Source organism: Gymnoscopelus braueri (assembly GCF_963280865.1).
Source record: "Gymnoscopelus braueri genome assembly, chromosome: 5".
Classification (NCBI taxonomy): domain Eukaryota; kingdom Metazoa; phylum Chordata; class Actinopteri; order Myctophiformes; family Myctophidae; genus Gymnoscopelus; species Gymnoscopelus braueri.
Window position 1 is genome coordinate 58195220 of NC_137606.1, and position 14280 is coordinate 58209499.

Below are 14280 nucleotides of genomic sequence, written 5' to 3' on the forward strand. Positions count from 1 at the left end.
TAAACACAAAGAGATAAAATAGCTCCCATAAACTAATAGTCCGACATATCAGTAATAAAAGTTAATTTCTGTAATTACATTAAGAAAAAATTCTCAAAATACATCCAGCAACTGATAAAAATATTGAGGAAAAACAAAAACAAAAAAACAAAACAAAACAAAAAACAAAACCCGATACAGAAAAGAAAAAGGTTTTGGAGAAGCTCCTCGTTTGTACCAGGACATTAAATCAAACCCAGATCAAAACCCAGGGACATGAAATCAAACCCCCTAGGGACCGTCTCCTTGCATCCTTTCCTTTCCTAACTACGTAATTCAAGGACTCAATTAAGTGGTATTTTTTATTTATTTTGAAATGAATTAAAGGGATAATAAAAAAATAAAATAAAAACTAAATAAAAGAGAAAAAAAAAAGATAAACTTGATAAAACTCCGTAGAACCTGATGGGTCTAGAAGTCTGCTGACCAGAGACTATTAAAGAGGGGAGGAGGGAGGGGAGAGAGGGGATGGGGAGGTGGGAGGAGTCACAGGGAGGTGGGTGGGAGGAGTCATGGGGAGGTGGGAGGAGTGTCAGGACGAGGAGGAGGAGGGGTGTGTGGTTGTGGGCGTGGCATTGAGTCTCACTGGTTCTCGTCCTCCACATCTTGCAGAGCTTCTTTGTTCGGTTGTTCTTCACCTGCAGGGAATAGAACAGAACCAACAACCTGTCAGTTTAACAGAATAGAACAGAACCAACAACCTGTCAGTTTAACAGGCCCTTCATTCAGGATGGAGAGAGAAGACATAAAAAGGCTTGAAAAGGTTGCTTATTATCACTGCTTTAAAGGGTCTACACCATGAAAATCACTTTTTTCTTGTTTTTTTGTATTTTTTGGGGTCCCCAGTGTCTCTTGTACCCAAAAAAATGTTTTTTTTTTAATTCAGTCATTCCTTCTCATTTCATGGATTTCCAGAATGGGCGTGTCTGAACAGGCGATCTCAGAATGGAAATGTTTATGATGTCATGAACATTAATGATGGCAAACCCAATGTTAAATGAAAAGTGCCCGAATCGCTCCGAAACCTTTTCTACCCCCCCTAAGTGGGGGTCTACGAACAAATACTTCGGGCTCGGATTTTGGCTCCGCCCCCCGGAAGTGGGTGAAACAGGCACCTCAAACACTTGGTGGAATTGTTCAAAAATGTTCAAAGTGTTTTTTTTTCCGATTTTGTATTTTTCTTAGATGCTTCTTTTTATGCAGAATTTTTCTATTTTTTTATTTTTTTTATTTTTTATTAACAGACAGAATTGCTCAGTAGACCCCCCTGCCCAAGAGGACGTTTTGGTATTGCAGCTGAAAGTGCTGTATAAGCCAGAGACAATTGACTTGGGATGAGTATATCTGAGTGATGATTTAGGCTCAAACCTTTTGAAAAAGGTTTGAGGGACATACACCATATGATATTAAATATCAAATATTTTTTTTAAATTCATGGTGTAGATCCTTTAAAGCTGGTTTAGAGATAGCAAGGATTCGTCGGTGATGTGACATCACCGACGGATCCTTGGACATGTGACCCACTCATTTATATACGCCAGTTATATCAAATATTGTCGATTAACGTAACGCTTTGGTTAATGGTTCAAAATGGTAAAATAATCGAGTTGATATCATAGCATGTTGTTACCGGTATACTCTGCAAAGCACAATAGACCATACTCCCACAGCGGCCATCTTGCCATTAAGTCAATGAAATGCCACCCCAGTTGCCACCCCAGTTGCCACAGCAACGCAATGTTAAATTCCAAAATGGCCACCCGTGTGAATACGGACTATAGAAGCACCAAGTAACATCTCCAGGTGCTCTTCTGAGTACTAGACCAAAAAAGTTATGAGCACCCTGGCCCTGAACATACATCACAAGCATGGAGGCTATACCTTTAGGTAAGAAAGTTTGAAACAAGTCTTATTTAACGCTGGACAACTACAACTAGTAACGACGTTGGCAAACAATTTTGCGTTCGGGTATTTCGGGGCCTCGGGTTATGTACGGGTTCGGTTCTTGTATGTCACGGTTCTATACGGGTCGGGGTCCGACAACTCTCGGTACTAGGGGTGGGACGATATATCGATATATCGCGATACTTTCTCCCGCGATAAATAATCGATATCCTGCCGGAAAATATCGTTTTTTTTTTAAGTTTGTGATACGTTATTTTTCCTACTGATCCCATGATGATTTTGAACCGTTTGGTGCTATTTTATGTGTTTATGAATTGAATACAAGGACTATCGTGATATATCGTGGGTGAATTTTCATGCAATATATCGTGATATCGCAATATATCGATATTTTCAGATATCGTGATATATCGTTGGTGAAATTTCTTGCAATATATATCGAATATCGTGATATCGCAATATATCGAACATCGTCGAATATCGTGATATATATTGTTATCGTGGGCCTAATATCGTGATATATATCGTATCGTGGCCATATCGTATCGTATACCCATATCGTCCCACCCCTACTCGGTACTGTTCGGGTCCGGAACTCAGATTTCTAACAATGGCCCGGGTCCATTCGGTTCCGGGTAAGAATGTCACGTATTTATTTATATTTGACCCGTGAAGACCTCCATCCTGAACCCATTATCTGACAAAGGACTCAATCATTCAGTGTTTGTTCATAAGCTGGTCCAGCCGGCTGCCATAGACTTCAATATATTTCACCAAACTTACGGTTACAGTTTTGAGCGTCAATGGCGTCTGCCCGGCCCCTAGGCTGACTCTACCTTCTTTTCTATATACCTTGAAATGGAGCAGGAAGTGGTCTTAATGAAGCAGGAAGTGGTCTTAATGAAGCAGGAAGTGGTCTTAATGAAGCAGGAAGTGGTCTTAATGAAGCAGGAAGGAAGTGGTCTTAATGAAGCAGGAAGTGGTCTTAACACATTCCATAGTTTAATCTCATAATGTACTCACCAGTGCCAGCGTTTTATTGTTGTTTTTTTGTTTTTTTCATGTCGCCACAGACCTCGCTAAATAAGTTAAAAGTGCGCGTTCATTTGGTTCTAAACACACGGCGGATCCGTGAGAAACGGCCAGCGAAAATAGTTTCCAAATCCGTGCCGCCATCTTGAAGATACAGCCGATCAACGGTAAACAGTGATCAGCGAGGAGAAAAACAACAACCGAGAAAATCGAGTTTTAAACAGGATCCCAGACAGGAAGCGGATACGATCGAAAAAAACGGAACCCGAATAATTCCGTTTCCGACCGGAAACCGGAAACGGAAATGGATCAAAAAAATTCGGAAAGTGCACCTGGGGCAAAATCAATGGGAATCGGCGGTTCGCGTAGATCTACGCGACTGGCACGCTGCGGCTTTAAATAGGTTCGCGTAGATCTACGCGATTGGCATTCAATGTGTTAATGAAGCAGGAAGTGGTCTAAATGAAGCAGGAAGTGGTCTTAATGAAGCAGGAAGTGGTCTTAGTGAAGCAGGAAGTGGTCTTAATGAAACAGGAAGTGGTCTTACCGTCTCCCTGCATGTCTGAAGTCCATAATGTCAGGTTATCGCGTAACAACTGCATGATGAGCGTAGAGTCCTTGTAGCTTTCTTCACTTAGCGTGTCCAGCTCTGCTATGGCGTCATCGAACGCTGCCTTCGCCAACCTGGTCACATGACAACACACACAGCAGAGGAGCCAATCAAAACACAGCAGACAGACAAATTAAAACACGCCTCCAATTAACCCTTTAAGATCGGGAACGCATCTGTGTAATTTTTTTTATTTCTTTGGGCTATTCAAAAAATAGCAGATCTACAAGCTCATAGTGCGGCACCGAGTGCCGCACTATGAGCTTGTAGATCTGCTATTTTTTTTTAAATGGTGAAAATGTGTGCAAATCTTATGAATACATATATTCTTTAAAGCGAACACTTGTAACTCAAATCTTTGCTTCTGGGGTTTTTCTGGTGATTTTCATTTGTCTACAAATGTCTTCTAAATCCTAACCTTGTTGCTGTAATTTCTCAAACCTTTTCATATCAAGGACCCCCACAATGATATGTATTTGGTCACGGACCCCCATCTCAAAATATGTTGTAATCAGGGACCTCCCAGAAGCAAAGATTTGAGTTAAAATCAAAATCAGTAAAAATATATATATTCAATGATTTGCACAAAAGATTTTTCAGAAGAAATAGCAGATCTACAAGCTCATAGTGCGGCTATGAGCTTGTAGATCTGCTATTTTTTGAATAGCCAAAGACATCTTAAAATGACACAGAGATGCGTTCCCTTCCCTTAACCCATTAACTGCCAGAATTATTTTCATATTTTTTTAGCCAGTGCCAGAGTTTTTCATTGGAAAAAAAAAAGTACTCAGGAGCCGAAATACAGCATTTTTAAGTTTTAAGTTAACAAGGAAGTGGATAGGAGTCTAGATCTTCAACTAATCATATCTCCTTGGTCTTTGGGTGAAATTGGATTGGCACGTGGCGGCTTTAAAGCGGTTCGCGTAGATCTACGTGATTGGCAGTAAATGGGTTAATGTGTCTTAATGTGTTAAAACACAGCAGAGGTCAGGACAGACAGACAGACACATGACTTATAGCAGATCTACATCTAGGTGATCAGTGGTGAACGTAGTCTGAACATCCATTCATCTGTCCATCAATCATCAGCGGTTGGCGCTAACGTTTGCCCCACTGCCCGTGGCAAGTAAATAAAACGTTGGGGCAAATGGAGTTTGCTTTCAGGTTGGCTGACAGGGAAGTGCATTCCGTCTTCATTACATATTATTGGCTCCCATTTTTTACACCCAGTCTATGTAATCCTGGGCGCTACACTCCCTCTGCCACCCTCCAGGATTTTCCTGGTAGGACGTAGCGCGTGGAAGGAACACGTTATTCCAACCAGTTCCTTTCCCCTCCATCAGGCGCCCCGGCTGACCAGGGGGAGGCAGTATAGAGACCAGGATTACTACATGTTTTTGTGAGGGTATTAACTACCCTAGGAGACACGGGGAGAACATGCAAACTAGTCCAGGCATTTAAGGCCAAAAAAGGGGTCAACCTCCCACTAATTGCAACAAAACCAAACTCAGCTGATTTTGTATCCTCAATATGTCCTGAATCACAGAAAAAAAGTTGCAAGGAATCGTATGAAGGGAAAGTTTTGAAAATTACCTGTAAGTATAACGCTTTTTGTCCCTTTCTGCTAGATTTGACTATGCTATATTTGTTCCTTGTAGCAAAACAAGGATACAGAATTCAGTGACAAGAATTTATTATGATCACATAATCACACAACTGATCAAGTACTGGTCAAACAACTCAATTAAATTATGCGCATACAATATCACACTACAAAATGTCAAAATGCTTAAATAGGTGATGTCACAATTTCCCATTGACGCCCATGTTAACACATTGGGTGCCAGAGGTTTATTAAAATATTATACGTTGAGTGCCTGCATTTCTTCCATCCACTTGCGTTATACGTTTCGTGCTGTAGAAGCCCCGACGCGGAAGTGCATGTAAACAAAGCGTGCGTGCGAGACGGCGGAGGGTCCCGACTAACGCCTGGAACAATAATATTTCTAACGCGATCCTCCATTGCAGAGTGATCGCCGATCGAAAACGGCTCGTTTTCACCATGTTAAAAAGAAATGGAGATATTAAGCTTTTAGTCAAGGAGATAACATTGAAAACGCCGACCGGAAGGATTTTTGACATGGAGCCAGATCCAGCCTCTTCTTCTCAGAAACTCCTTGGGTGATGTCAAAGTTTCGTTTTAGCGCCCCACGTGGCCCACATGTATAAAAATAGAATTGGGTCAAAAACGGTCCGGACCGTTTTCGGCACTTCTCGTTTGGATCCTCAAAAACGGTCCGGACCGTTTTTGGCATTCAATGTGTTAAAAAAGGATTTGAGCATGTTTTCTTGTCTAATTTCTACAAAAAAGGTTCAATACTGCCCACTATCAACCAGAAACTGTTGGATGTAGTACAGCGCTTGTAAAAAGAAAAAGAAAAAAAGCCTTAACCCTTCGAGTGCTATTGCTGCATTTTATGCATTGTTATGAACTAATGTTCATTTCATATACATTTTTATGTGAAGCACTTTAAGCTGCATTTTCTGTATGAAAGTGAAATAAAGTTATTATTATTATTGTTATTAATATTATTATTATGAGGTGAATTTAAAATGTTTTAGAAATCAGAACTTTGATTTTTTTTTTTTATTACTAAATCCGAAAATAGTCTGGCACTGTCTGGCACTGTGAATTCCACCTGAGGTTTCGGAGGACAATCCCTGATCGAAATATGGTGAACTTCATCATGGAGATGCTGTCAAACCGCAGCTTCACTCTACAGACCAGTAATGGCCAAAACAGCTGGCTCAGATGACTGAGGAATGGTATTCCTCAGGGTGTGTTCTCTCCTCAATGCTGTAACATCTACATCTATGACCTACCAGATACAACATGGGGCGGCAGTGGCTCAGGGGTAGAGTTGCCAGGGTAGAGTGAACTGGAAACCGCAAGGTTACCAGTTCGATCCCGGGCTGGGGGGCTCCCCCAGAGTTAGTGTCGAAGTGTCCTTGAGCAAGACGCTGAACCCCTAATTGCTCCCGATGAGCAGGTTGGTGCCTTGCATGGTTTCCTCCGCCATCGGTGTATGAATGTGTGTGTGAATGGGTGAATGTAATGCACAATCTATGTAAAGCGCTTTGGATAAAAGCGCTATACAAATGCACCATTTACAACATGAAAAAAATATGGTTATGTGGACGACCTAGCCATCATGCTGAGATGACTAACATGGAAGCAAAGACCAACAGGATGGCCATAGCTGAATGGGTAGAGAGCCAGCCTCAGAAGCAGAAGGTCTCAAGTTTGATTCCCGGCCCTGCCAAGTTGTTGATGTGTCCCGATGACAATACACTGAACACTTCTGAAACTTAATTTCTCCCATGGGATCAAATAGGTCTAATTATAATTGAAGGTGATGGAAGACGGTCTCAACCAAGACATGGGCACCATGGTAGCCTACCTCCGCAGGTGGCGTTTGTAGCTCAGCATTGGCAAGACAGTGTCGGCGGCATACCATCTTCGCAACAGAGAAGATGGTATCTTCACAACAAAATGCAGTGCTTTACATCAACAAAATCACATGCACAGTGCTTCACATAAGAATGTATATGAAATGAACATGAAAACAGAGTGCATACAAATGCATAATGCATAACATACAGAAATGGCGCTTGAAGGGTTAAGATTAGTTTCTTCTTCTTTTTTTTTAACAAGCACTGTAATGCATCCAACACAGTTTCTGGTTGATAGTGGACAGTATTGAACCTTTTGTGTGGAAATTAGACAAGGAAACATGCTTAAATCTTTTTTAACATGGGCGTCAATGGGAAATTGTGACATCAGCACGTCACCTATTTAAGCATTTTTCAATAGGTTCCACCTCTGGGATTTCTTAGGACTTTTGATATGTTATAACTAACATATTTATGAAACAAAAAAAGTTGAAAGAGTTTCTGTTGCAATTTGTCCTAGGTTATTATCCATAGAATGCCTATACTTAATATGCCTGTTTAGAATGGGCCACTTAATTGCAGCTTTCTTAAGAACCGCTCATCCAAACAAGTTCAAACTTGATACTGCATTTCTCTGGGTCCTCAGCAACACACCTGCCAAATGTCGACTTCATACAGTGTTCGGTTTTCAAGATATATAATTGTATGTGTAATAACAGTGTGGATGGCGGCCATTTTGAAATTTCCCTACATGCAATTCCTTGCAACTTTTTTCCTCTCATTCAGAACATATTTAGGACACAAAATCAGTTGAGTTTGTTTTTGTTGCAATTAGTGGGAGGTCAAATGCCAATATTACTGGACTAAACTCCACACAGAGTAGGCCCTTTCACCAACCCCACCTAGGGTATGGGCGCTGATGACGAGAGGAGGAGAGAACACGCCCCCCAGCGCCCACAGCATCCCCACGACCTTCTAGCTGTGAAGCGACAGCGCTACAGACTGCGCCACCGCGCTACCTTTTTAACAACTAGCAGTTGCACTCATTTTTTTCCAAGAGACTGTCAACACTCTGTTATTGATTGGATTTAACAATAATTTGTTCAACGAGCGCACATTGTACCTAACCCTTTATAATGGAAGATTTACCTTACGGGCAAGTGGGTAGAGCCATATGAAATCCGTTTTATTTTTTTCCCAATTCCGTTTTATTTTTTCCCAAATTCAGTTTTTTCCATTTTAATATTTCTGAATTCTGTATTTTGCTTTTTATGCTCATTACCATTAAAAAAAGTGTCTGGTAAGTGGAAATGAATAAATGTCCACAATTTAATAAGATATAACAGTCCATACATGTCTCTAAAAGAAATCTACACAATTCCAAATCTGATAACTTTAATATTGTATGCAAACATAGAACAGTGCAAAGTATAAGCAAACATAGAACAGTATATAAGTAAATTAAATAGCACCAATAAAGGCTTGCTATTTTAATATAGCAAAATATAAATATAAAAACGGCTATATAAATAGTATATTTTTATTGTTTTATATACATGTAAAAATGTGCTATATAAAATAGCAAAATAGGCTTGCTATTTTCTGTTGCCCTGCAGCAGGCTTCAGTATCTTTTTTGGTGGCATTTTACACCACTAACAACATTAATCAGAGTTTATTTTTAATTCACGTGTGTTAAATGTGTTACCAATACAATCAGGTCTGCTCACGTCACGTTTCAACTGCGCGGACGCTAACAGCCCTTGTTGTGTTATACGCAAAAATGTTACCCAAAGGAATTCGGTCTGAGCATGCGCAAAATGGCGTCGCCCATGTATTATCATTTCTATCGTCTTTCTAAGACGATTTTTACGTGGATTTTATTTTTTTATCGCAAATATTTTTTATATTCCAAATTCTGCAATATTCCGTGTTTTATTCCAATTCCATTTTTATTGGTCATTTCCGCGATTCCGTCCGCGATTCCGTTAACATGGATTTCATATGGCTCTACAAGTGGGCGTGATTAACTTGGCAAGTAGAACATGAGCTGTACTTGACCAGACGGGCAAGTACCTCTCTTAGTGTCAACCCCTGAGATCTATCTATCAATCAATCATACAGTCTGTACAACAGAAGGTGAAAATACCAGACCTGCAAACTACGTGAACACTTTTTATCAGCACTTTTAGTCGACGAAATTAACCCCGACCTGGCTGTCGGGAGAGTTGAGGTTTTCGTAGCAAAACACAGAGTATAAGTACTTAAGAATACAGAGTATAAGTACTCTAAAGAGTATGAGTACATACCTGCATGCCCTGTCTGGTGAGTTGAGTATTTCGTAGTAGAACACAGAGAAGTTGAGGGCGAGGCCCAGGCGGATGGGGTGGGTGGGGGGGAGCTCGATCATGGCGATGTCACTGGCTGCTTTATACGCCACCAGACTGTTCTCTGCTGCTTCCTTCCTGTCGTTACCCGTAGCAAACTCTGCTAGGTACCTGTGGTAGTCTCCCTTCCTGTTAACATAATATAATATAACACATTTAACATGATATATAACACGTTTAATACGTTATAAACTCTGCCAGGTACCTGTGGTAGTCTCCCTTCCTGTTAACATAATATAACACATTTAACATGATATATAACACGTTTAATACGTTATAAACTCTGCCAGGTACCTGTGGTAGTCTCCCTTCCTGTTAACACAATATAATATAACACATTTAACATGATATATAACACGTTTAATACGTTATAAACTCTGCTAGGTACCTGTGGTCGTCTCCCTTCCTGTTAAAGGAGAATTTTGGACTAAAGTTTTCTCACCTTTTCTATGACGTTATGATATCTTAGGATGAATGGTACAGTAGAAACATTTCATAACTTCACCCCTGAGCCGCCACAGCTTAACCATTTGACTGCCAATCACGTAGATCTACGCGAACCGATTTAAAGCCGCCACGTGCCAATCGCGTAGATCTACGTGAAGTGAAAAATATTTTTAAATATTTTTTTTTTCCAATTTCACCCAAAGACCAAGGAGATATGGGTTAACACATTAACTGCCAGAATTATTTTCATATTTTTTTAGCCAGTGCCAGAGTTTTTCATTGGAAAAAAAAAAGTACTCAGGAGCCGAAATACAGCATTTTTAAGTTTTAAGTTAAAATTGAAGTGGATAGGAGTCTAGATCTTCAACTAATCATATCTCCTTGGTCTTTGGGTGAAATTGGACAAAAAAAAACTTCACGTAGATCTACGCGATTGGCACGTGACGGCTTTAAAGCGGTTCGCGTAGATCTACGTGATTGGCAGTCAATGTGTTAAAAGGTGCGCGGATAGGCCTTAGGTTAGATCACATTTTAATAGCTTTTTTTTGTGAGAGATCTGACGTTCATAGTGACAGAACGCTATGCAAAAAAACAAGTCTCGCTAGACGAGATTGAAATCTCGAGATTTCAATCTCGTCTAGCGAGACTTCTGTTTTCTTTGTTTTTTTTGTTCTGTCACTATGAACGTCAGATCTCAGCAAAAAAAAAGAAGCTATTAAATATGTGATCTAACCTAAGGCCTATCCGCGCACCTTTTAAGCTGTGGCGGCTCAGGGGTGGAGTTAAGAAAAATTTCTACTGTACCATTCATCCTAAGATATCATAACGTCATAGAAAAGGTAAGAAAACTTTAGTCCAAAATTCTCCTTTAACACAGACAAATATAACACATTTAATCCATTATAATATACGTTTCGTATGTTATTGTGGCCTCCTGGTGGCGCTATAACAGGCCAATGTGAAAAGGGTGGCATTTCTTCTTAGGCCTTTCACCGCAATCAGACGCTGCGTTCATGATTTGCGGCATTTTGTTCAAAACGGGACCGCTCCTGCAAACATGACATGTCAATCAGGATGGAATATGAAAAATGAAACGGATCCATCTTGATCACATGACTATAGAGATCATGTGTACCGACTTGCGTGAAATTTGGATCAAATCTGAAGGCTTAATATCAAAACATTTGTTTTACATAAGTCTGCCTCCTGGTGGCGCTATAAAAGGCAGATGTGAAAAATGCAGGGCAAAGGTTTTTCCTTGACCTCTAGGGAGTGCACAAACAAAGTTTTACACAGATCGGTGCAGTTATAGGTAAAAACACGAATCGGCCTGTTACAGCGCCACCATGAGGCTGATTTGAACATTTTCAAGTGGCATTTCTTTCTCTGCCTAATGGGAATATGTGTGCAAAATTTCACCGAAACTGCATGCTGTGTTCATGATTTGAGGCATTTTGTTCAAAACTGAGCACTCTTGCAAACTTTGAAAGCCAATTCTTTGCCAATCAGGATGGAATGTGAAAAATCAGAAATGAGCCGTTTCTTTTAATGACTATAGAGATACTGTGTACCGATTTGCGGGATTTTTGGCCAAAATCTGTAGGAGTACTGTCCAAAAATGTGTTTTGCACAAATCGGCCTCCTGGTGGCGCTATAAAAGGCCCATGTGAAAAGTGGAGACTGGGGACTATGTTTAGATCTTACAGTCTAAGACCCTGGACTCTGTTGTGTCCAGTAGGGGTTAGGGTTAGGGTTCAAGGGTCAGGGTTAGGGTTACAGGGATGGGATTAAAGGAGGATTTCTGTCCATTAACTCTCCAAGGTGTTGGTCTTGAACGCGTCCCTCCGTATGGTTTACATTCTGACTTGGATGACGTCACAGGGTGAGATCTCGTCTCTAGACACTTCCGGCACATTCAAGACCAACACCTTCTGTCAATATGAACGTCACATCTCACCAAAGAATAAATACATAAAAAGCTATTAAAATATGTGCTCTAGAGCATGGAGCGTCCGCTCAGGTTATTAGCTGCAGTGACTCACTATGGATTATTTCTACTGTATCCTCCTCCTCCTAGAACATCATATGAAGGTAGGAAAACATGGTCCGGAAATCTCCTTTAAGGTTAGGGATGGGGTTATGGCTAGGTTTAGGCAGAGTTTTACTGAGGTTATGGTAAGGGGTTAGGGATAGGTTTGAAGGGTTAGGGTTAGGGGTTAGGGATAGGTTTGAAGGGTTATGGTTAGGGGTTAGGGATAGGTTTGAAGGGTTATGGTTAGGGGTTAGGGATAGGTTTGAAGGGTTAGGGTTAGGGGTTAGGGATAGGTTTGAAGGGTTATGGTTAGGGGTTAGGGATAGGTTTGAAGGGTTATGGTTAGGGGTTAGGGATAGGTTTGAAGGGTTATGGTTAGGGGTTAGGGATAGGTTTGAAGGGTTAGGGTTAGGTTTGAAGGGTAAGGGGTTATAGCCTGGGTAAACCCCTCCCTCCGGAAAAATCATTTACATTTTTTTCCAGGAAGGAGTCTGGCCTACAGGATTAGTACCGTTGACTGACAACCCCTGCCTTCAGCAGTTCGTTCCCCTTCAGCCAATCAGCAGTTCATTCTCCCCAGAACCAGGGCAGGGGGACTTCTGAAAGGGCCATGCCCAAAATAGGTTGCTTTATTCGGATACAATGCGTGTCACTGCCCGCCCCTGCCGGTTCTCTGAATTAGTATTTTTAAATAGGCTCTGTCATGATTAATTGACCACATATATGAAGTTAAACAACTACATTCTATCCGAACGATATCTTATAAGTAAATTCCGTGCCTAAAAAAAAAAGAAGTTTGAGAGCGTTTTGAAGTTTTAAAAGAGTCGAAAACACTGCGGAGAGAAAAGATGGCTGCCGCTTGTTTTTGGTCGGCTGCACTCAGGCTGCACTCGGTTCCACTCGAACTCGCCACCTGATTGGCCAACCTTCGCTGTCAATCACAGAACAATGAGCGATGACACTGATAGGACAGTTCATGTTATGAACTGTGGAGAAACGTCCAGACGGGCCTGTAGGCCAGACTCATTCCTGAGATCAAATGGAAAGGAGATTCCGGAGGGAGGGGGGTTTACCAGGCTAAAGGGGTTAGGGTTAGGGGAGGGGGGTTTACCAGGCTAAAGGGGTTAGGGTTTAGGGAGGGGGGTTTACCAGGCTAAAGGGGTTAGGGTTAGGGGTAAGGGGTTAGGTTTAGGGTAAGGGGTTTAGGGGGTTGAAGGCCAGACTTACATTTTGTAGTAGAAGACTTTAGACTCTCCCGTGTCAGCAGCAGGGATGAGATGTTTGTCCAGAACATCCAGGATGTCACAGCAGATCGACTTCAGCTCATTTTCAACCTGATAAAACATGAATGAACCAGTTATTACAACCTGATAAAACATGAATGAACCAGTTATTACAACCTGATAAAACATGAATCAACCAGTTATTACAACCTGATAAAACATGAATGAACCAGTTATTACAACCTGATAAAACATGAATGATTCGGTTATTACAACCTGATAAAACATGAATCAACCAGTTATTACAACCTGATAAAACATGAATGAACCAGTTCTTACAACCTGATAAAACATGAATCAACCAGTTATTACAACCTGATAAAACATGAATCAACCAGTTATTACAACCTGATAAAACATGAATGAACCAGTTCTTACAACCTGATAAAACATGAATGAACCGGTTATTACAACCTGATAAAACATGAATGAACCGGTTATTACAACCTGATAAAACATGAATGAACCGGTTATTACAACCTGATAAAACATGAATGAACCGGTTATTACAACCTGATAAAACATGAATGAACCGGTTATTACAACCTGATAAAACATGAATGAACCAGTTATTACAACCTGATAAAACATGAATGAACCGGTTATTACAACCTGATAAAACATGAATGAACCAGTTATTACAACCTGATAAAACATGAATGAACCGGTTATTACAACCTGATAAAACATGAATGAACCAGTTATTACAACCTGATAAAACATGAATGAACCAGTTATTACAACCTGATAAAACATGAATGAACCAGTTATTACAACCTGATAAAACATGAATGAACCGGTTATTACAACCTGATAAAACATGAATGAACCGGTTATTACAACCTGATAAGACATGAATGAACCAGTTCTTACAACCTGATAAAACATGAATGAACCAGTTATTACAACCTGATAAAACATGAATGAACCAGTTATTACAACCTGATAAGACATGAATGAACCAGTTATTACAACCTGATAAACATGAATGAACCAGTTATTACAACCTGATAAAACATGAATGAACCGGTTATTACAACCTGATAAAACATGAATGAACCAGTTATTACAACCTGATAAAACATGAATGAACC

General features: G+C 40.5%; 1 protein-coding gene across 1 annotated transcript in view; it reads right to left on the minus strand.

The window, feature by feature from the left end:
* Positions 1–511: 511 nt before the first annotated feature.
* The window catches only part of ywhae1 (tyrosine 3-monooxygenase/tryptophan 5-monooxygenase activation protein, epsilon polypeptide 1), a 29746-nt gene continuing 15977 nt past the window's right edge, over positions 512–14280 (minus strand). The window contains exons 3-6 of the mRNA XM_080427812.1: positions 13131–13237; positions 9347–9553; positions 3524–3660; positions 512–677 (exon numbers count right to left, since the gene is read on the minus strand). Of these exons, the coding sequence (XP_080283938.1) occupies positions 622–677; positions 3524–3660; positions 9347–9553; positions 13131–13237 (507 nt within the window). The 3' untranslated portion in view covers positions 512–621. The remainder of the gene's footprint in view (positions 678–3523; positions 3661–9346; positions 9554–13130; positions 13238–14280) is intronic.